Source organism: Trichechus manatus, unplaced genomic scaffold (assembly GCF_000243295.1).
Source record: "Trichechus manatus latirostris isolate Lorelei unplaced genomic scaffold, TriManLat1.0 scaffold00036, whole genome shotgun sequence".
Lineage (NCBI taxonomy): Eukaryota > Metazoa > Chordata > Mammalia > Sirenia > Trichechidae > Trichechus > Trichechus manatus.
Window position 1 is genome coordinate 6343347 of NW_004443972.1, and position 24564 is coordinate 6367910.

The 24564-nt window shown below is 40.2% G+C and overlaps 1 protein-coding gene across 1 annotated transcript; it reads right to left on the reverse strand.

Annotated features, from left to right (window-relative positions):
• Nucleotides 1–8844: 8844 nt before the first annotated feature.
• On the reverse strand, nt 8845–23421 carry RBM43 (RNA binding motif protein 43). The gene is made up of 4 exons (XM_023730388.1): nt 23049–23421; nt 14182–14392; nt 10713–10801; nt 8845–9892 (listed from the first exon to the last, which is right to left on the reverse strand). The coding sequence occupies exons 1-4, from the start codon at nt 23049–23051 to the stop codon at nt 9131–9133; spliced, it is 1065 nt and encodes a 354-aa protein (XP_023586156.1). The 5' UTR covers nt 23052–23421; the 3' UTR covers nt 8845–9130.
• Between the last annotated feature and the right edge of the window lie 1143 nt (nt 23422–24564).

The window sequence follows — 24564 nt, forward strand, 5'->3', positions numbered from 1 at the left end:
TAGCTACTCTATGTTCAAAAGCAAGTTTCAGAGTCTCTATTGACATCCATTTTGGTCTTTTCTTTCTAGTCTTTTTAATGACCTTTTGCTTTCTTCATGTATGATGTCCTTGATGTCATTCTACAACTCGTCTGGTCTTCGGTCATTAGTGTTCATTGAATGAAGTCTATTCTTGAGATGATCTCTAAATTCAGGTGGAATATACTCAAGGTCCTATTTTGGCCTTCATAGATTTATTTTAATTTTCTTCAGCTTCAACTTGAGCTTGTATATGAGCAATTGATGGTCTGTTCTGCAATCGGCCCCTGGCCTTGTTCTGATTGACAATACTGAGCTTCTCCATTGTCTCTTTCCACAGATGTAATCGATTTAATTCCTGTGCATTCCATCCGGGAAGGTCCATGTGTCTAGTCACTGTGTTGTTGAAAAAAGGTATTTGCAGTGAAGAAGTTGTTGATCTTGCAAAATTCTTTCATGAAATCTCTGGCATCATTTCTAACACCAAGACCATATTTTCCAACTACCAATCCTTCGTCTTTGTTTCCAACTTAGGCATTCCAATCACCAGTAATTATCAATGTGTCTTAATTGCATCTTTGATCAATTTCAGGCTGCAGAATTTGGTAAAAATCTTCAGTTTCTTCATCTTTGGCATTAGTGGATGATGTGTAAATGTGAATGATATTTGTATTAACTGGTCCACCTTGTAGGCATATGGATATCATCCTGTCACTGACAGTGTTGTACTTCAGGATAGATCTTGAACTGTTCTTTTGAATGATGAGTGTAATACTGTTCCTCTTCAATTTATCATTCCCAGCATAGTAGGCCATATAATTATCCAATTCAAAATGGCCAATACCAGTCCATTTCAGCTCACTAATGCCTAGGATATCACTCTTCAAGCATTCCATTTCATTTTTGACAACTTCCAGTTTTCCTTGATTCATACTTTGTACACTCTGCATTACGACTGCTAGTGGATGTTCGCAGCTGTTTCTTCTCATTTTGAGCTGTGCCCCATGAGCAAATGAAGGTCCCAAAAGCTTTACTACATCCACATCATTAAGGTCAACTTTACTTTGAGGAGGCAGCTCTTCCCCAGTAGTATTTTGAGTGTCTTCCAACCTGAGGGGCTCATTTTCCAGCCCTATATCAGACAATGTTCTACTGCTATCCATAAGGTTTTCACTGGCTAACCTTTTTCAGAGGTAGATTGTCAAGTCCTTCCTAATCTGTCTTAGTCTGGAAGCTCTGCTGAAACCTGTCCACCATGGGTGACCCTGCTGGTATTTGAAATACCAGTGACATAGCTTCCAGCATCACAGCAACACAAAAGCCACCACAGTATAACAAACTAACAGAGAAGCGGTGGAGGTGAGGCATACCAACATTAAAAGAAAAAAAATTCACAATTTAATGTTTGAAAATCAGACATTAAAAAAATACATCGGTTACTATATAATGAAGCAGTAGATCTTTTATGAGAGTGGTTAGGCTGTATCCTACAGAAAACACATGCTGTGAATGGAGAAGAAAATGAACCTATTAAATGTTGCAATGAAATTTCAGGGTAGGGCAATTAGCACCAGCCAACCAATTTAAACCTAGTAAATACCACTAAGAGATCATGAGGGAGACCTAGGTCTGATTACAGGCCAATGCACCTCATATGCAGCCATCACTCATCTATCATTCGAGATTTGCGTGTTGCTATGATGCTGAACAGGTTTCAGAGGAGCTTCCAGACTAAGACAGCTAGGAAGAATGCTTAGAGATCTACCTCCAAAAACCAGCCAGTGAAAACCTTATGAATCACAACAGTTCAATCTACAAACAATTACAGGGATGACGCAGAACCAGGCAGGATTTCATTCCATTGTGGGTGGAGTCACCATGAGTTAGGGGCTTACTTGACAGCAACTAACAACAACAATAACAAATACCACGAAGCGTTTTAGAAACACTAATCTGATAGTAGTATATAGGATACACTGAGGACATGGGGATGGGTAGAATAAATCCAGGAAGGCGGATTAGAATATTGTAGTAATAAAAATCAAACCCTTTGCCATTGAGCCGATTCTGACCCAGGTACAAATTAGAGAAATGGCAAAAAGAATGGAAAAGAAGAAACAAATACAAGAGATAGTATGGAGACAGAATCCAAAACACTGGCAATGTATAGAATGAAGGAAAGAAGTTGTGGGGTCTCTCAAGCATGTGTTACAGCTCTTTCAGCTCCACTGGCAAGCCTCCCGTCCAGAGGCATCCAGCTCCATCCTGCTACAGGAAAACCCCTACACAGGATCCTCTGAGGCAACCTCTGCCACACAGGACACACTCAGGTCTCTGCCCTGCATGGGCAAGTGTTACAACTTTTTTGGCTTGGCTGGCAAGCCTCTTGCCCAAAGGTGCTCAGCTCTCACTCCATGGGCGAGGAAGCCCACTGCGGCTGCCTCGCTCCATGGACCAGCAAACCCACCACTGCTTTCTCTTGCCGTATGGCGCTGTCTTCAGTGTTACAGCTCTTTCTTCTAGATCTAGGAGGTTCTCAGAGCCGGGACACCGAGCCCTTGATCCAAAGGATGTGCTCTGCTCCAGACTCTTTATGCTGGTAGAGAGGTCCTCATATAATCAAACCCTTGTCAATTTCAGGGCATAGTCCTCCCACCAGGACCACGAACTGACCAATCCCCTTAGTGAACTTCAAGTCACTCAATATGCATAGTAAACTGACCAATCCCTTGCAAGATTGTGACCTAGCCAATCATTTTGGGGGAGTTACAAGACCATGGCTAAAAAGGCCATGTAAAAGCAATTCATTGCATCACAAGGAACAAGATGACTCTCCCCACATTCATACACATTCCTCAGCAATGCTATCCTTCTTACATTTATGTTTTTATTCCCCATGAAATCACTTATTGCTTATTTTAAATAGATTTACCCAACAACAACAACAAAAAAAAGACTTTGGGAAATCAGAACACATTATATAATATTCTATATGTCTGTTCCCATCTATTCACCTCCAAAACCACTATTCTTTAAGTTAATACTCTTATAATATCTGAATTAGTAAAATATTTGTTACACAGATTTCCTCTGATATTAATTTTCATAGAAAATTCAAAGATGGCATATTCTACAACTATTGTTTTCTTAGGATTCCTGGAAATATGTTAACTGCAGGACCATTTTAACACACTTGTACATGCTATATAGTATATTCTACTGGTTAAATGTTTTAATATATCGAGCATTAATGGGTAGGCTGCTTACAGACATTGAGAATTTCCAACTGGCTTCCATAGCCAACAAAGACCAGATCTCAGAGTAGACAGACCCAGTGAATCTTCCTAATTGTCAAATGAAGCCACAAGGGACTTTTGTTTTACTTGTGAAACTTAGTCAGGAGATGGGCAAACAGAACTATTCCAGGCACTTTCTGGGAATATGCCTGGTGTCTTCCTGCCAGAAGTAATTACTGGCCAACATTCTTGACAAGAACAAAAAAGAGAGAGAGACCTTGTTACTTAAAGGTGTCTTGTCAGAGAGAATGTCTTAGACTGGAGGAAATAATACAAATAGAAAATGATGAAATAGTCTACAGAGGAGATGGAATTAATATTAGTATTGTGATGTTGGCAACTGGGAAGCCTATACAGCAGAAAAAACATGGAAAATTCCTTGATCAATGAATATACGTTTATTAGATGCTTATTAGGTGCAAAATGCTGTACTACATTCTGTGAGGGGCACAAAAATTGTTCATATATGTCATAAGTACTTGTGGAACATCTACTACATGCCAGACACTCTGGTATGTATAAACTGGAGAAAAATAAAATAGAAAAAGACAAAGTTCCTGCCCTCAAGGAGATCACAGGTAGTAGGAGAGGAAGACAAGAAAACCAACAAACAAAATGTAACCTATGAAATGCTATCATGAGAAAGCATGGTACAGTAGTACGTAACAGGAGCCCACATGCAAAAACAACTAGAAAAACAGAGGCTCTGAGGAATTTTTGGAAAGAAAACCAGGCAAGAAATGACCTCCCCTGATCGAGGATAGTGGTCATTCCAATTGTAAGAAAGGGAGAAATCAAGAATGACTCTTCGTTTTCTAGGTTGAACAGTATGTTAGTGCCAAGTTCTGAGATGGGGCATTCCAGACAGAGGGGAGCCTTTCTCATGGTGTTAACATTGCTAGTTTCTTGCTAGTTCTTGAACAATTTTGCTTAACATGATTTCTAAAACTCACAATAATCCTGTGAAGTAGGTAAACAAGCAAACAAAAAAACCCTCTGCTGTCAAGTCAGTTCCGACTCATGACAACCCTATGTGTTACAGGGTAGAACTGAGCTCCGTAGGGTTTTCTTGGTTATAATCTTTATGGAAGTAGATCTTTCTCCCAGGTGGGTTCAAACCACCAACCTTTCGGTTAGCAGCTGAGCCCAAACCATCGCCCCACCAGGGACCTGAAGTGAAGTGGTAGTACAGCTGAAAATACTGGCGCCACAGGGGTCAGGAACTTGCCCAGCATCACAGAGTTTAGAAGAGGTAGAAGGAGTCAGTAGATAACAGGGAAGAGAGCCCACTCCTGCTGAAAAGGCTTTTATTTTCCTAGGCCAATCTTTGTGCTAGGAAATGGTGGCAAAATAATGAAATCCAGGCAGGATACTTAAATTCCTTATATTACTGCCTATTGGAAACTCTGCACCTTGCCCTAACATCGTCTATGTGGGGAAATTCACAAAGCAAACTTGGCATTTATTTTCCTGTATAACTTTTTACATGTATCTCCTATTGAGGAATCTTGTCCATCAAATAAAAGTTCATTCTTCTCTAACTTGGAGTTCATCTACCAAGTCAAGTGGTGTCTTGCTGTCCCACCCTATCCCTCTACCAGGCTAACACCCAGCCATCAGTTCTCAGCTTATCTATCACGGCCTCTGGGAAGCTTCCTCTGACCTCTGGTAAATAAAATTACTCAAAATGCAAAAATAAGGCAAGAAATAATTGGGTGGCCTTTCAATGTGATGCTAAACATGTGTAAACAAGTCTACTTGTGGGTGATCTGAGTCTCTTGAGGAGTGTAATGTGGCTTGACTTAATATTGACCCCAATTAATTAGAGTGATGACATTTTATAACTCTGGAAAGTTAAAAGTTTAACTCCTAAAAAAAAATGATAAAGTGTGATTATTTTCTTTTCTGTCAGGCAGAGAAAAAACACAACTCCTCAAACCAGTTTTATAGCATTGTAGGACATTACCAGTTTTGTTTATAATTTAGCAATCTGCTGACTTTTTAATTCCATTCCTTGTGTTCTCTTTCGAATCAGCTTTGTCATTCTGCTGGTTCCCTCAATAATGAGATAAATAAAACTTCAACATGTACTCGTTATCTTTTTGCGTGAGATTTATGTTTTAATAATTTGGGAATTATGATTGACACAATTTAGTTAAGAACTGATCCCCAGATCCCCACCTCAGGTGCAACGGCTCATTTGCCTTGTTAACCTGTCTTATGTCCCACTATTATCTCCAGAACCCACCACAGTGGTTGGTCCAGAATATGAGCTCAACTAAAAATTTCCTGAATGATTTATTTCACCCAAATGCACTCAGAGCCCTTTACCTCACTTTTCCTCTCCTTTGTCCATCACGATCTGAAACTACTACAACTTCTTTAATAACTTAATGATGGCTCTCTTTACTACCTGTAGCCTTGAAAAGTATAAGTGTATCACCTAATTACATGATGGTTTTTCTCTCAATGCCACACATACAACACAGTTTCGGCCTGACAACAGGATGGAGTTCATGTCATCTGTCTGGGCTTTGGTACTGTACAAAAATAAACATTAATAAAAATTACCACCACCACTTTGAAAAAATTGTCAGTTTTTATTAAAAATATCAATTGGTTATACAAATAGCATAAGACTAAGCCCGTTGCCATCAAGTCAATTACAAGGAGAGGCTGTTACAACAGATGAACTACAAAATGTATAACAATATGTAAAAATATCTGAAATACATAATTTTCTCAAGCAGAATATGCTATACCCATACATGTAAATCAGTCTCCATTCAGTATATACCCAGTCATGGAATAAGCCTCTCTATTCTGATCTAAGGAGCCCTGGTGGCATAGTGCTCCAAGTGCTCGGCTGCTAACCAGCTCCTGTAACACTCTTTCCCCAGTGCCCATCTCCTACAGCATCAGTAGCTTCTCCAACACCTGGCTTCTGCAGCATGGGAAGCTTCTCTAACATCAAGCTCACGAGTGTGCACAGGTTTTCCAGTGCCCAGCCCTCAGCACCAGCTTCCCCAGGCTCAGCTCCTGTAGCACCCAACTACCAGCAGCTTCTCCCAACACCCTCCTGAGCTAGCTCTGTATACCCCCTTGTGAACAGCTTTTCCAAGCAGCCTAGAGGATGCGTGCCTAGAGGATGGATTTCTACCAACATCTACCAGCATGGCACCACAGTGACTTCTCTGCCATTTCAGCCACAGCCTAGCCCTCCCCTACAAAGTCTGGATCTCAGCCTTGAGGGCTGGGGGTGGGGGCTCTTTCTCGAATGCTTCATCTCAGCCCTAAGAATAGTAACTGCTCCTCATATCTGCTATTCCCATATTCTTTAGAGTTTTCTCTATTTCTTACTAGCCAATCACTCATTACTCCAACACTGTTATACTGTAGTTAGTAATTTTTTAAATGGTCCCTATTCAAATTACTATGTGGCTTTCCTTTCCTGATTGGACCCACACTGATATAAACTCCTAGAAACAAAATAAAAATGAAACACTTTTTTAACTTAAAGAAATCTTATCAGGCACTTTATAAAAGCAGCAGTTTCCTATGACACATAACTTTTACTCACACAGAAACAAAATAATATTTACAGAAATGGAAATTATTTACACATTTGGGATTCAGAAGGTGTCTTAGTTAACTAGTGCTGCTGTAACAAAAATACTACAGTGGATGGCTTTAACAAAGAGAAATTTATTTTCTCACAGTCTAGCAGGCTAGAAGTCCAAATTCAGAGCATGAACTCCAGAGGAAGCCTTTCTCTGTTGGCTCTAGAAGAAGGTCCTTCTCATCAATCTTCCCCTGGACTAGGAGCTTCTCTGTGCAGGAACTCCGGGTCCAAAGGACGTGCTCTGCTCCTGGCGCTGCTTTCTTGGTGGTATGAGGTCCCCCGTCTCTCTGCTCTGCTTCTCTCTTTCATGTCTCAAAAGAGACTGGCTCAAGATACAATCCATCTTATAGATTGAGTCCTGCCTCATTAACATAACTGCCACCTATCCCACCTCATTAACACCACAGAGATACGATTTACAACATATAGGAAAATCACATCAGATGACAGAGCAACAGACAATCACACATTACTGGGAATTATGGCCTAGCCAAACAGATAGACATATTTTTGGGGGACACAATTCAATCCATGACAGATGGCAAAAAAAGTGAGAACACTGAGATTTTCTTACGCTTTCTTACTGATACAAACAGTTCAAACAATCATGATTAGAATTGCTTATTTTGAGATGAGCAAAACGAATACACATTATTCTCTATTAAACTAGGAGGGTCCCTACACTGACCCAGATACTTAAAATTGGTTCATCTAACGTACATTCAGGGGAGTCAGATACAACGTCAAAACACCTTACAAGATCCTTTACCTTCTTTAGTAAATAAGTTTTTAAAATCTACTGTAATCTTTTGAAAGGAGCCCTGGTGGTGCAGTGGTTAAGTGCTCAGCTGCTAACCGAAAGGTCAGTGGTTCAAACCACCAGTGGCTCCGCATGAGAAAGATGTGGCAGTCTGCTTCCTTAAAGATTACAGCCTTAGAACCCTGTGGGGCAGCTCCATTCTGTCCTATAAGATTGCTATGAGTTCAGAACCGACTCAACAACAATGGGTTTTTACGGGTCATCTTTACAGACGTGTTTCTCAATTGTCTAAGTGGAATTGACAGAAATTAGTTTCATAAGAGGGAGAAGAACAGCACAGTAGTTAAGAGCATGGGCAAGTTATGTTATGTCTCTGTGCTTCAGTTTCCTCATCTGTGATATGGGAATAAAAACATCACCTACCTCATAGGAATGTTGTAAGGACTGAACGAGTGAAGGGTTGGATGAATGACGCTATGAAGAGCACTTGGAATTGTGTCTGGCAACTTAACTCTAAGCTATTGTTACCCACAGGAGTCCCTGGGTGGTGCAAATGGTCAAGCACTAGACTACCAGGTTGGCGGTTTGAATCCACCTCGAGGCACCTCAGGAGATGTGCTCAGTGATCTGCTTTAGAAAGGTCACATACTTGAAAACCCTCGGGGGCAGCTGCACTCTGCACACATAGGGTCGCCATGGGTCAGAATCCACTTGAAGGCAACTAACAACAACATTATTATCCACAATTTTACCCTCAAATGCTATTACTTTAACATTATAACGACTAAATAAAGAGGGGGAAAAAACACAATTTCTTTCAGAATTCTTTATAACAGAAGCATGAACACTTCATATAAGCCTTTTGTTAAGCTAAAAAAGCAGGAGTAAAAGTGCTCCACACACCCAGCAGTCTTGCCATGATGAGATTTACAAGTTATAATTACCTGCCTTAAAAATATTCTCCATTTAAGTAGCATCAAGTAGTTTTTGCCAGCATTCTATTTAGAGCGAACACAAACTTCGTAAATAAGAAATTACCAACAGCATAAAAATAATCATTCAAACTTCTCATATGTTAGAATTAAGGCTACTTCTTTTTCTAATAATTTGGGGCTGCAGAGAAAATGAGATTTCTTCAAAGTTTAGTAAGTTTTTTTTTTTTTCCCCCAAAGTTTTATACCTCAGATATTATCTTTGTAGTCAGACAGCCTGGGTTAACTCCAGCCCCATCCCTTGTGTCAGCTATACAACTTTGAAAAGTGTTTCAACGTCTCCCAATCCTAGTTTCTGAGCCTATAACATGAACATAATAATTGCTACAACGAAAGTCGGTTGTAAGGATTAAATGAGATAATGTGTGTAAAGCTAGCATATGCATGATACAGTCATTGCTCTGTTGAGGACGCAGCCATTAACATTACTATTGCTGAGATTTTAGTAACTAACCTTTTGCCCTATCAACTTCATTACCTGTTTTCTAAATAGGTAAATGTCAGAAGAAGACCCTATAATGTCAATGTGTGTCCTATAACAATTTACCAGCACTTGAAGGTAGATCAAACTTAGTTGCTCACATGCCAATTTAATGGTTCTTTGCTCTCTATTCTCCTTTCCTTCTAAAACAATCGTGTCTTTTCTAAGCTCTAACTGAAGAGAATAGGAATATTCCTTAATGAGCTGTTTTACATGCTTTACATTGTCTGGCTGAGACCCACCTTGAACACTTTTTAGATAAATTGTGGTAACATCATTATCCACTCTCTCCCGACTTAGAACATTAAATGTTTTCAATGTGCCTTCATAACATCTGCACTTCTGTTTCAAGTAAAGGAACACATCTGTGTCGAGAACAAGTGTTTCTCCACTTCCAGTCGTCTCAGGTACTAAGGTCCTGAATGACTCCAATGAGTCATTACTTCTCTGTAGACTCCCTTTGGGGCTTTGCCTACTCAACTTTTTTCCCTCACTGATAAAATTCCTGTTTTTTTCTAAAAGAGAACTGGCTTTCAACAACAAAGATTCTCTGAGCCTCTTGATAGCCAGAAATGATCCATGAACAGAGATTCTTCCATTGTGCTCCAAAGAACTGAAGAATAAAGTTGGGATTTTCTTTTTCAGGTCCCTTATCAGCTTTTCTAGAATAACTTGACTCCCAAAAACAGAAAGATCAAGGATAGCATTTACAGAGCAGAAGACCTAAAATAAAAAAGAGAGAAATTGAAATTATACTGCTTAGTGAAGCAGATGACATAAACACATTCTTTCTCTGCTCCCGCAGAGGTTGCCTTAAACCAGACCCCACTGCCCAGCCCAGACATCCTGGCTTCTTGCACCACAGAAGCCCATCAAAGGGATCCCACAGTACCATCAAGGCCACATTGCTCAATTTAGTATTGACAGTCCCTTACCACATACCCCAAAACAGAGATAGTCAAAAGTTTTTTAGTTGCAGAATGTTCTTTTGAAACAAAATCTTATGTAGAGCCATAGACAGAACATTGTTCTGGTTCTGCTCTGAGGATAAGGGATAAGGGCCCTATCCTTTTGATCTTGTCCCCCTAAAGTTGTCCCCAGCTTCAAAGTTCATCACATGGCTCCACAGAGCCCTAGGTTTCTTACACAATGGAATTTGTAAACCAATGCTTTGAACTTTAACTTTTTTTCTCATTCCTTATTATTTCTTTCCTGACTCTTTTTTAAATTATGCTCATCCTAATTGCTTTTTTCCCCAAAGTAAAGTCTTTAGGTAGGCACGGGACATCATCTAGGGCAACACAAAAGCTCGCTGCCACTTTAAAGCATTAACTGGACATACAGAAACATAAAACCAGTAGGCAATAACAGAAAAGTTTCAAGACATAGGGTTGGCCTGTGTTACACTGACCTGAGTCAGGAAGTTCGCATTGTCTTTTCTAGAAGTAATAGGGTGGGTGTTTTGTGTCTCCTTAAGTAGGGAAGACATTGCTGAAGAAAAGGGGTCGAGGAGGGTCAGCATACCTTTGGAATCACATCTTACCTTTTCACCCAAATGAGAGACTGTGAGTTTAGCCTGTACAGTCTTCTTTCCGAGACGGTGATTCTTTTTTCTGATGACATTCTCTGCAACTAAGTGGACACATTTCTGCCGTTAGAAGTGTTTGTGGCAAAATACATGGCTCAATTCTATTATCTAGAACGTTGAAGGGATTTTTTTCCCCTGCATTATTTCAGTATATTCAACATTCCAATAGCTTGTTTCTTCCCACTTTAACACAGTGAAATTCACTTTATGTATAAAGATTACCCTAATCATACTTTTAAAAACACACACACTGTGTGTGTGTGTGTGTGTGTGTGTGTGTGTGTATATACGAATAGAAAACTATAACCTAAAAGTAAATCCCCACACTGTTAATTACTGCCATAAGAAAACTTTACCTTCTTGAATCCAAGATATACTACACTGTCTTGGTTTTCCTCCTAACTCACTAGCTGACCTTCTCAGTCCCTTTTACTAATCCTCCTTCTCTTCCCATTCTCTGAACATTGGCATGCCCCAAGCCTCAGGCTTCACACATCTTTGCTAAACTTCACCCACTCCCTGGGTGATCCCAACAATTCCTATGGCTTTAGATACCATCATTACACTTGTATCTTTCAAAATTCTATTTTCAGCCTTCACATTGCTCCTTTCTGCCTATTAGAAATCTCTACTTCATTGCCCTAATAGGTCGTTGCCCAAAACTCAACACTTAATAACTCTACCCCTCCCAAGTGTACCCTTTCCCCAGTCTTCCCAATCTCAGAAAATGACCTCTGATCCATGAGCAAATCCTGAATATCCACCAGTTCTCATCACTTGCCCTGCCACCACTCTAGTCAAAGCCAGCAATGATTATAATAGTCGCCCATTCTTCATGCAGCAGCCAGAATGACTGCCTAAGAAAAGGCAGTCAAGTCTTGTCAATCCTCTATTCAAAACCCACCATTTCACTCAGAATAAAATCCAGAGACTTAGCCTTGACCTATAAGTTATTTTCCATAAACTAGGCTCCAGCTCCATGTCTAACCACATCTCCTATCCCTCTCCCCACTGCTGATTAAACTTGAGCCACACAGACCTCCTATCTGTTCAAGGTGTCCAGCATGCTCCCACCACAGGGCATTTTTATCAGCTCCTCCCTCAGCCTAGAATGTTCTCCCCCTCATATTGCATAAATTATTGCCTTACTTCATTCTACTCAAAAGTCACCTAAACAGAGTATTTCCCTAATCACCTTATCTAAAATAGCACCCTCTAAGACACTCTAATCCCTTACTCCCCTTTATATTTTTTCGTAGCACTTGTCACCATCCAACATATATTATATATACATTTATTCGTTTATTGGCTATCTATCCCAATCAGAAGGAGCCCTGGTGGTACACGGGTTAAGCACTCAGCTGCTAACCAAAAGGTTGGTGGTTCAAACTCACCAGCCACTCCACTGAAGAAAGATGTAGCAGTCTGCTTCCGTAAAGATTACAGCCTTGGAAACACTATGGGGCAATTCTCTTTCTTATAGGGTCGCTATGAGTCAGAATCGACTTGGCAGCAATGGGTTTACCCCCATCAGCTGTATGTTTCATGAAAGAAAACATTTTGCCTGTTTAATTCCCTGCTGTGTCTTCAAGGCCTAGAGTGGTGCCTCACAAATAGACACCCAATAAACACTTGCTGAGTTTATGAATAAATGAGTCCTCTCCCTGAGTTACCAATTCAACACATCGAATGTTAACTTCCAACAACACTGACATTCCCTTGGAGAAATATGGAGGAAGCTTCCACCCTTCCCGCCATCCTTTATCTGCACAGCCACATTGAGAAGGAATGACCTAACTAATGGTGGAAGACAAAGGTATTAATAATCCATAGTCTTTTGGATCTCTCTCTAGAACTTGTCTTCCTTCAAGCAGAGCAAGTGCTCTTTCTCAGCTCCTAGTTTCACCTCCAAGAGGCTGGACTGGAAACTCATCTTTCTCTGGCACTCCATTCCGCCAGCCACTACACAGTAAAGAAGACTGCCGCCTCCATGAGGCTGGAGGGGCAAATGTCTCCTGCAGACCAACTCTCCTCACTCGGAGTTGGAAGGTAGGAAACAGAATGGCTCAATCTGATCTCAGAGCCAAGCCATATTTCTCCAATCCAACTTTACCAGTAATAAAGCAGACACTATATTAGAATATCCATTTGAGTGCTGTGTCTCATTATCATTGGTCTGAACAAATAAAAGTAGACAGTATAATTATATCGCAAAAGTCACTTCAAAACTCCCAAAGTAGTTATCTCTTTGTTGTGAGAGTATAGATAAATTTGTGGGTTTTTTAAATGTATTTTAGATGAAGGTTTATAGAATAAACTAGACTTCTCATTAAACAGTTCATATACATACTGTTTTATGACATTGGTTAACAACCCCATGACATGTCAACACTCTCCCTTCTTGACCTGGGGTTCCCTGTTACCAGCTTTCCTGTCCCCTCCTGCCTTCTAGTCCTTGCCCCTGCGCTGCTGTACTCCTTTAGTCTCATTTTGTTTTATGGGCCTGTCTAATCTTTGGCTGAACGGTGAACCTCAGGAGTGACTTCATTACAGAGCTAAAAGGGTGTCCAGGGGCCATACTCTTGGGGTTTCTCCAGTCTCTGTCAGGTCGATAAGTCTGGTCTTTTTTGTAAGTTAGAATTTTGTTCTATGTTTTTCTCCAGCTCTGTCCGGGACCCTCTACTGTGATCCCTGTCAGAGCAGTCAGCAGTGGTAGCCATGCACCATCTAGTTGTACTGGACTCAGTCTGGTGGAAGCCGTGGTAGTTGTGGTCCATAAGTCCTTTGGACTAATCTTTCCCTTGTATCTATTTCCTCATTGTCCCTTGCTTCCGAAGGGGTGAGACCAGTGGAGTATCTTAGATGGCCATTCACAGGCTTTTAAGACCCCAGACACTACTCACCAAAGTTGAATGTAGAACATTTTCTTTATCAACTATGTTAAGCCAGTTGAGCTAGAGGTTCCCTGAGATCATGGTCCCCACAGCCCTCAGCGCAGCAATTTGGTCCCTCAGGGGGCTTGGACATGTCTATGGAGCTTCCGTGACCTTGCCTTGTGCAAGCTGTGCTGGCTTCCCCAGCATTGTGTACTGTCTTACTGTGGGGTTTTTCTTTGCTTTTTTTTTTTTACTGTGTTTTACAGGTTTTATACAATAAAATTCATCACTTTTATCCCAAGAGATAGAAGGATTCAAAATATTGAAAAAAAAGTTTGAGAGTTTTACAGTTACTAACACCTTCATCATGAGCCATTTTGACATATATTCTTACTAATGTAATATTTTCCACTTTTATATTCAGAATACAATTTTTTTTAAAACGACTTATAACTTTACCAATCGCAAGAATCATTTTAATGGAATGCATTTTTAAAATTTCACTGAAGATTCATTTCTTAGATTACACAAATTCGATTTGGAAATACCTTTTTTTTCCTTGAATGTTACATATGCAACTCCCTTGGTTCTTGTTGGATATATCACATCTTCAACATCTCCACCCTCATTCTTAATATCTTGGAAGTAAATCTTCACTAATTTGGCCAGCGACTGATCACTAAAACTACCAACCGGAAGACCAGCAACTACAACCGTTCTTTCGGAAACTTCAGATTCCTTGACATTTGAAATTGATGCCTGGAAGAGAAATGGTAGGATACGCTTTAAAAATGTAAGACTCTACTGAATAAAGGTGAGATCACATGCCAGTGGGAGAGGCTATCTTATTTAACAAAGGTGCTATTGCAGCTGGTTAGATGCTTGAAAAACAAAATTAAAGATAGATCCTTGCTTCACATTATCCACCAACATAACCTCTATGTGAATTTGAGAAATGTAAAAAGTGAAATCTTTATTTTTATAAATGGAAAATATTGTTACTATTTGTCTGATTTTAGGAAGGAAACCTGGTGGCATAACAGTTAAGTGCTCGTTTGCTGACCAAAAGGGTGACAGTTGGAACCCACCCAGTGGTTCTGCAGGAGAAAGACCTCTCGATCTGCTCCCATAAAGATTACAGGCAAGAAAACCCTATAAGGCAGCCCTACTCTATCATATGGGGTCACTATGAGTCAAAATCGACTCAACGGCACCTAACAACAAAAATAATGGGAGAAGTCACAAATGAAAAGATCAAGAGATATCACACAAAACAAATAAAATAAAAAGCAAACTAACCACAAAATATGGTAGTTTAGAGGTCGCTGTATGTTCTCTTGGTTTAGCAGTCGATATGTTTTCTTAATTGTAGATTCCAAAGTAAATAAACCAATAAGAAATACAACCCCTATTTTTATTGTCAGAATCAGAGAAGCAGTTATCATAAAAAAAAATCCTGGCAATACATGGGGGTCACAGTGGAGTTAAATCCTGCCTTCCAGCACACATCTGAGATCGAACTCAACCACAGAGAGTACATGCTGTTTCGGACCCTGCCACCATGCTAAGCACAATATCTTCCCTGATTTGACTCTTTGAACTTCTTGTATCATCCACTTAAGGTGCCTCTGTTTAAATGCTTTCACTTGTCCCCAGCCCTGTCTAGAAAAGTAGATAGATAAGGCTCTCCAAGTGCTTAGTCAGTCCAGACTGATTACACCAGAGCTCAGACATAATCTGTCCTAAATCGCCCCAGGATGACAAGATGTTTCATGGGCCCAAGTGAAAGTTAATAGACCCCACAGTTAACAGTCCTATGTGCTCTGGGTGCACAGGACTCCGCTGAGGATAAGCAAAATATTACTTCTGACCTCCAAGGTCAAGGAGACAGTCTAAGAAATGCACAGTCACCTGTCCCTTAGAGCGAAACAGAAAGTAAGAGAATAACAAAACACAACAAAAGTAAAAGCATAAACTCAGTTAAGGGCAGCAATCAGTATGGGAAAGATTTCAACAAATTTCTGGAAGACCAAACATGCAGAGAAGTATGTGAAAGGATAAGAGAAAGTGCAGTAGCTGCAACCCAGAATAAGCAAAAAGGGGTTGCAGCAGAGAGGTGACAATCTGTATGGCAGAAGTTGAGTAACATGTAAAAAGGGGAAATGAAAAAAAGGGACCAAAAACACAGAGGTTCGTTGAAAGGCTATTGGCAAAATAATTTCCAGCTAACTCCCCACACTCCCTACCCCGTATGTATGGACACAAGCTTGCGTACATACATACACACACTACAATGAAGACAGCTGACCCCACAACTTCAGGTAAAAAACTTCAGAATTATTTATTGAAAAAAATTAAAAAACTGAATGAACGCTTTCAGGAGAGTTTGACCCGCTAGCATGGGTGTGGGCACCCCAGAGAATGCCCTCCCCTTTCTGGCATTTAAAAGGGCCTTACCTTAAAGATCATAAGCAAACTAAAAAGTGGTATGTTTTTGAGTAAGTTATGATTACAAAAAAAGATCATCCATTTGACCCAGCTATTAGGAATATTTTTCTGTGAGTGGTAAAAGGTTCATGATACTGGACCGACAGGTGCACACTATTAGCCTGCTATAAACAGTGTTCACTATTTACATCATAATATAAATAGTATTGTTGGTATTTAACTTTTAGAATAAACTGGCTAAGTCTTCAAAATACCTGACTTAAATGTAATTACATTAAAACGAAGATATTCAAACCTGTCAGTGTAAAGATAAAGGCAGAGGTAATAGAAATTGAGAAAAAAGTAAAATAATCTTTTACATTACAGGGTATAATGTAATACTATAAAAATCTTCCCCATGCGTCTGTCAGTTTGCCGTACTGTGGTGGCTTGTGTGCTGCTGTGATGCTGGAAGTTATGCCACCGGTATTTCATATACCATCAGGATCACCCATAGTCGACAGGTTTCAGTGGAGCTTCCAGACTAAGACAGACCAGGAAGAAGGACATGGCAGTCTACCTCCAAAAAAAATTGGCCAGTGAAAACCTTATGAATAGCAGTAGAACATTATCTGGTGTAGTGCCGGAAAATGAGCCCCTCAAGTTGGAAAGCACTCAAAATTCAACTGGGGAAGGGCTGCCTCCTCAAAGTAGAGTCAACCTTAATGACATGGATGGAGTAAAGCTTTTGGCACCCTCATTTGCTGAGGTAGCACAACTCAAAATTAGAACATTCATTAATAATCAGAACATGGATTGTATGAAGTATGAATCTAGGAAAATTGGAAGCTATCAAAATGAAATGGGATGCATACAGATTGATATTTTAGGCATTAGTGAGCGAAATGGACTGGTATTAGCCATTCTGAATCAGAAAATAAGGTCTACTATGCTGGGAATAACAAACTGAAGAGAAATGGTATCGTATTCATGGTCAAAAGGAACATTTCAGGATCTATCCTAAAGTACAACGCTGTCAGTGATAGGATAATATCCATACACCTACAAGGAAAACCCATTAACACGACTATTATTCAAATTTACACACCAACCACAAAGGCCAAAGATGAGGAAACTGAAGATTTTTACCAAATTCTGAAGTCTGAAAATGATCAAACATGCAATCAAGATACATTGATAATTACTGTTGACTGGAATGAGAAAGCTGGAAACAAAGAAGGATCAGTAATTGGAAAATATGGCCTTGGTGATAGAAATGACACTGGAGATCCCATGAAAGAATTTTACAAGACCAAGGGCTTCTTCACTGCAAATACTTGTTTTCAACACCATAAACGGTGACTATACACATGGACCTCACCAGATGGAATACACAGGAATCAAACTGACTACATGTGGAAAGAGACAATAAAGAAGCTAAATATCATCAGTCAGAACAAGGCCAGAGACCGACTACGGAACAGATCATCAACTGCTCATTTGCAAGTTCAAGTTGAAGCTGAAGAAAATTAGAGCAAGTCCACGAGAGTCAAAATACGGCCTTGGGTGTATCTGACCTGAATTTAGAGACCAGTGCATGAATAGAGTTGATGCACTGAACACTAATGACGGAAGACCAGACGAGTTGTAGAATGACATCAAGGACATCATACACAAAGAAAACAAAAGGTCATTAAAAAGACAGGAAAGAAAGAAAAGACCAAAATAGATGTCAGAAGAGACTCAGAAACTTGCTCTTGAAGACAGAGTAGCTAAAGCGAATGGAAGAAATGATGAAGTAAAAGTGCCGAACAGAAGATTTCAAAGGGCAGCTCAAGAAGACAAAGTATTCTAATGAAATATGCAAAGACCTGGAGTTAGAAAACCAAAAGGGAAGAACACACTGAGCATTTCTCAAGCTGAAAGAACTGAAAAAAAATTCAAGCCTCAAGCTGCAATACTGAAGGATTCTACAGGGAAAATATTGAATGACCCAGGAAAGATAAAAAGAAGATGGAAGGAATACACAGAGTCAATGTATCAAAAAGAAGTGGTCTACATTCAACCATTTCAGGAGGTAGCATATGATCAGGAACCGATGGTACTGAAGGAAGGAGTCCAAGTTGCACTGGAGGGAAAGGCTCCAGAAATTGACAGAATAACAATTGAGATGTTTCAACAAACTAATGCTCACTCTTCTACGTCAAATTTGGCAGACAGCTCCCTGGCCAACGTACTGGAGGAGATCCATATTCGTGCCCATTCCAAAGAAAGGTGATCCAATAAAATACAGAAATTATCAAACAATATCATTAGTATTACATGCAAGTAAAATTCTGCTGAAGATCATTCAAAAGCAGCTGCAGTAGTACATCAACCGGAAACTGCCAGAAGTTCAAGCCGGATTCAGAAGATGATGTGGAATGAGGGATATCATTGTTCATGTCAGATGGATCTTGGCTGAAAGCAGAGAATACCAGAAAGATGTTTACTTGTGTTTTATTGACTATGCAAAGGCATTCGACTGTGTGGATCATAACAAATTATGGATAACACTGTGAAGAACGGGAATTCCAGAACACTTAATTGTGCTCATGAGGAACCTGTACATAGATCAAGAGGCAGTCATTTGAAAAGAACAAGGGAGAATACTGTGTAGTTTAAAGTCAGGAAAGGTGTACGCCAGGGTTGTACCCTTACATCATAATTATTCAATCTGTATGCTGAGCAAATAATCTGAGAAGCTGGACTATATGAAGAACAAGGCATCAGAATTGGAGGAAGACTCATTAATAACCTGCGATGACACAACATTGCTTGCTGAAAGTGAAGAGGACTTGAAGCACTTACTGAGGAAGATCAAAGACAATAGCCTTCAGTATGGATTGCGTCTCAACATAAAGAAAACAAAAATCCTCACAACTGGACCAATAAACAACATCATGATAAACAGAGAAAAACTGAAGTTGTCAAAGATTTCACTTTACTTGGATCCACAATCAACATCCATGGAAACAGCAGTCAAGAAATCAAATGACGTACTGCATTAGGCAAATATGCTGCAAAAGACGTCTTTAAAGTGTGGAAAAGCAAAGATGTCATTTTGAGGACTAAGATGGGCCTGACCCAAGCCATGATATTTTCAATCACCTCATATGCATGCAAAAGCTGAACAATGAATAAGGAAGACCGGAGAAGAATCAACACCTTTGAATTATGGTGTTGGCGGAGAATATTGAATATACCATAGATTGCTAGAAGAACGAACAAGTTTGTCTCAGAAGAAGTACAGCCAGAATGCTCCTTAGAAGTGAGGATGGCAAGAACTCGTCTCATATACTTTGGACATGTTATCCAGAGGAACCAGTCCCTGGAGAAGGTCATCATGCTTGGTGAAGTAGAGGGTCAGCGAAAAAGAGGAAGACCCTCAACGAGACGAACTGACACAGAGGCTGCGACAATGAGCTCAAGCATAATAACGATTGTGAGGATGGCACAGGATCGGGCAGTGTTTCATTCTGTTGTACATAGAGTTGGAACTGACTCAACAGCACCTAACAATAACATCTAAATTTTACGTATTTTATTGAAACTACAAAGATAACCCATAGAAGAATTAAAAATAATATTACAACTTTCAAGCTTGGAAGATGGGGGAATAAGTCAGAGGTTACATGAGTGAAACTCTCATTTTTCACAGTAGGAATTCAATAAATAATGACGAAAGTCAATGATGATAGCACCCAAGATATGAACCCTCTCTCATATTTGGTATTTCAGCTAGAAACAAATGAAATTAAGAGATGCTTTGTCATGGTTTGAATTATGTCCCCCCAAAAATGTGTGTATCAATTTGGCTGGGCCATGATTCCCAGAATTGTGTGGTTGGCCTCCATTTTGTGATTGTAATTTTATGTTACAGAGGATTAGGGTGGGATTGTAACACCACATTTACCCAGGTCACATCCCTGATCCAATGTAAAGGAGTTTCCCTAGGGTGTGGCCTGCACCACCTTTTACCTTACAAGAGATAAAAGGAAAGGAAAGCAAGCAGAGAATGGGGGACCTCATACCATCAAGAAAGCAGTACCAGGAGCAGAGCGTGTCCTTTGGACAAGGGGTCCCTGCGCAGAGAAGCTCCCCGTCTGGGGGAACACTGATGAGAAGGCGGAGAGAGAGAAAGCCTTCCCCTGGAGCTGATACCCTGAATTTGGACTTTTAGCGTACTTTACTGTAAGGAAATAAACTTCGCTTTGTTAAAACCATCCACTTGTGGTATTTCTGTTATAGCAGCACTAGATAACTAAGACATGCTTTAAAAAAAAAAATAGTTCCTCAGTGGTGCAAATGAAAGGTTGGAGGTTCAAGTCTATCCAGAGGCACCAGAAGAAAGACCAATTAATGAGCTATTGAAAACCCTGCGGAGCACAATTCTACTCTGAGACACACGGGGTCGCCATGAGTCAGAGTCGATTCAATGACAACCGGTATGTTAAAAAAAATAAAAGGCAGTGGAGACATATTCACCATTCTGATTTCAATCTCAAAGTGGCAACAGTGTTTTAGCTCACAGCGTGCAGGTGAATTTCTTAAAATATGTCTGAAATGATGAAATTAAGAGAGGCAATCTCTGAAAGCCAATACCCAGTATCTTGTCAGTTAGTTAATTAAGAATAAATGCAGCATTAATTAAGCACATGTCCTAAGCCTACCAATATGCTGGACACCATAAATGACTCATACAAAGAAATAAAACATACCCTTTGCCGTGAAATTCAGTTCCACCATAAAAATGCACTAAGCATTTATTACCTGTGTGGCACCTGGACAGGCCCAGGATTACCAACATAAAAAACAAGGGCCTCTACCTTAAGGAAGAGAGGGTGGCAGACAAAAATAAATCATTTCAACAGAGTTTGGTAGGCACAAAAGAGGGAGACCTATTTCTCGACAGGAGGAAGCAGACCAATACCCAACAATTTTAAAAAGATTCAAGACCTTTCACAATAAGATGCTAAACTGTACAATAAATGTCATCCAAGATTAAGAAGCAAGATTAATTCTAGCTAAAGCAGTTTCAAAGAAGGCTTCCTGAAAGAGAGGCTTTAAAAGCTGAGGTAAATTTAAATTAATGAGGCAACGAAGGGAAAGCTGTCCAGGAAAGAGCCCACAGCCTATACAGAGGGGGTTAGAGGGAGGTACGAAAATGGCTCACGTTGGCCATATATAAAACAAAGGTAGTGTCTCCTAAAATTAAAACTCGTCATTATCTATTGACTTTGTTACAGGAGGTACTATAAATGGAGGAAAACTGAAACTTTAAAATATTATTCACAAACAACTAGATTGTATATTGAAATAGTAAAAATATATCAAAGTGTTCTTACTCCAAGTGGTAGTGATATTACATAATTTCCCCAAGATAGTTCTCCCTTAGAAGAGACAAAAAATAATGAAAGAGACTGTTCAGCTTTCAGGGAATCTTACTTCCACAGGATGTGTCACAGGATTTACAGAATAACATTTTGCTCTAACAGCCCACATCAACTGCAATGAGTAAATGGCTAGTGAATTGCTTTTTTGATCTTAATCAACATCAAAGAAAAAACTTTCAATCAACTTAAATTCAGAAAAATCTTACTCCACCTTGACGTCCTCATGGATACTAATGCCATATTTCTTTATTCAAGTGTCTAAATGTAATTTATCTTTGAAATCAAAAGAATTTCTGCCTGAGCCAATATTTTTAAAAGACAGCAGTAGAAATACGGTCTAGTTTTGTAAGACCTCACTAATTTTTAAGAATCATCTTAAAAATTATTTCAATGACCTGCCAATATTCTTCCCTTTCTTTCTAGACAGCATAGTAAACATACATAATTTTACTTAAGTCAATTACGAGCAATGACAGTTATTAATTTCTTCTATCCACCTAAGAAAGAAAAAGATGTCTTGGAGAAAGGCAGTCCTTTAAAGAGTTACAACATAAAAATACAGGATTTCAAAACAAGAGCAGCATTTTAGCCAACAGGTAGTAAGGTAGTGATATTTTCCCTGTATCAATGATATATTTTAAGAGATTCTGGCCATCATATCAGAAAGCAAATATATATACATATATACGCAGAAATAGTTTTAGTGTTTTTGTAAACAAGGCTAACCCCTAGCAAAAAAAAAAAAAAAAAAAACAGCAATAGGAAGAAATAATTAGAAGATACATTCATTGCATTTGTTTATATTCCTTTTCCCAAAATCAGTTTATTTTCATTGATGATTCCTTTACTGCCTCCTGCTAAAAAACGCACTTGCATTTCACAACTGCTTTTGCATTTCTGGAGCCCTAGTTTTTCATACCAGGGATTAAAAGCTTTGCCACTGCTTTAAAAGGCCTAATGGAAAGAACACGGAAGACTAAATGTTGAATTTGCTGTTCTCTCTAGCCAGCACAGACGGTGAAAATACAGAGCCCTTTGTGTCTCTAAAGAAAGAACTAAGGCTACAAAAGAGAAGAATTCACACTAAGGCTGACAGAAGACATCAAGATTCCTTCCCAACTTGCGTCCTTGGCGCGAATCCCTTCTCACTGGCCCTTTTCAAGTGGAAGCTGTGGCCTCCATTTCTCGGTAATTCTCTTCCCTCTGATTGCCCTAAGAGTGAAAGAACAGTCAAGCACTAACATAGCTTGCGAAGCAGAATGTTTGACGAAACAGCTCTGTCCCCCGGACAAACGGGTACTGGGTGCGGAAGGTGGCAGTCTGCGCTCTATCCCTTTGGAGCTGCGCCTCCCTCGCAGAGCCTGATCTGAGCTGTCTGAGAGCCCAAAATTGTAACGAGCAGGTAACGGAAGGTAAACAAAGGCTCGCTCGCTGGGGCGGGGGTCACTCTGCGCGCCGCCCCTGCCCACCTGGCTCCGCACCCTTCTGGGGGACCGATGGGACGGGATGGAGACAGCCCTGCAACCGCAAAACCCAGAACAAAAGCAACTTGCCATGGCGGAGGAGAGAGGTGTCCACCGCTGCCGCCAGGAAGCCTGAACCGAAGCCGGGGGGCTGGGTCAAGTCTGCAGGTTTTGGTTTCGGTTTTGGTTTTCGCTCTCTTGGCGACAGTTCGTCCGAAGAGCGGCCCCTCCACTCCACCAAGATGTTCTTCGGCTTCATGGCCGCTGGATGGGAGCACCGACTCCTGACTGCTGCTGCCAGCGCCTGTCCGGACGCGTCTAATAGTTTCGCAACTTTTGAAACTACGGTAGAAGGAGCCCCGGAGGATTCCCAGGCAGGGACTTGGGGATTCTCCGGGTGTTGCGTCTGTCCTGTGCTCAGTTGTAATCTGGATCCAATTTCCTACGCCCTCATTATCTCCCCAACGTCTCTCCCCACCCCTTACCTGCCCAAGGACTTCCCAGCCTTGCTCAAGCCGAGGTCACCGAATGAAAAATGCAAGGTCCTTGCCAACAAATAGCTCTCGACTTTGTCCACGCCATGCTCACACACTCGAGTCTGGCACCTAAGGGGTACAGAGATCCCCTTAGCTTCAAAGTCAAAGTCAGAAGAGCATAAAGAAGAAAGGTAAACGGCAGGCAAATATGAAGAAGCTTAACCCCACTCATAAGAAATACATATTGAAATGATGAGATACCATTTTTCCACAATTAGATTGGCAAAAATTAGAAAAAAAAAAAAAAACAAAACCCAGTGTTAGCCAGAGTATGAGGAAGCACCAGTGTTGCTATTAGTATAGAGAAGTACAAGCATTTTTAAAAGAAATTTTGCCCCATCTATCAAAATGTAAAATGCAAAATAATGTTAAAATGCACAAATCCTTTGACTTAGCAATTGTGTTTTAGAACTGAACCTGAAGTTACCGGGCACAAGTGGCACTAAGATAATGTACAGAAATTAGTTATGTGATGCTTGTTGCACAGGTAATAATAGTTTTAAAAAGCAAAACAAAACTGGGAACCACCTAGTTTACAAAGGAATAGAGCTATAGACCTATTATACGGTTAATGGCATATCCTTAAGGCACAAGACTATGAAACTTTTAAAAAGAATGCGGTAGATTTATTTGTGGTTCCCAAATTTAAATGTTCACATCCAGATTCGTATACCCAAATGTCCACTTAAATGTCGAAAAGTATCTGAAATTCAACAAGACCAATCAGAACTCTCCTTCTCCCCTTATCTTCCCCCTCAGTAAATGGCAACAGTACCCACCCAAGGAAGGCCCTGGGTGATGCAAACAGTTAAGACACTTGGCTGCTATCTTAGTTATCTAGTGCTGCTGTAACAGAAATACCACAAGTGGGTGGCTTTAACAAACAAATTTATTTTCTCACAGTTTAGGAGGCTAGAAGTCTGAATTCAAGGTGCCAGCTCTAGGTTAAGGCTTTCCCTCTCCGTCAGCTCTGGAAGAAGGTCCTTGTCTCTTCTGAGTTTCTACTCCTGGACAGTCTTCATGTGGCTTAGCATCTCGCTTACCCCATCTCTGCTCTACTTGATTTTTTT

Bases quoted from the DNA above. Each gene is read 5' to 3' on its own strand.
- RBM43 (XM_023730388.1), bottom strand. The intron at 10,802-14,181 runs GTATTTCCAAAT...GTGTCCACTTAG, and splicing joins AACATTCAAGGAAAAAAAAG to TTGCAGAGAATGTCATCAGA. The intron at 9,893-10,712 runs GTAAGATGTGAT...TTTTTATTTTAG, and splicing joins TCTCTCATTTGGGTGAAAAG to GTCTTCTGCTCTGTAAATGC.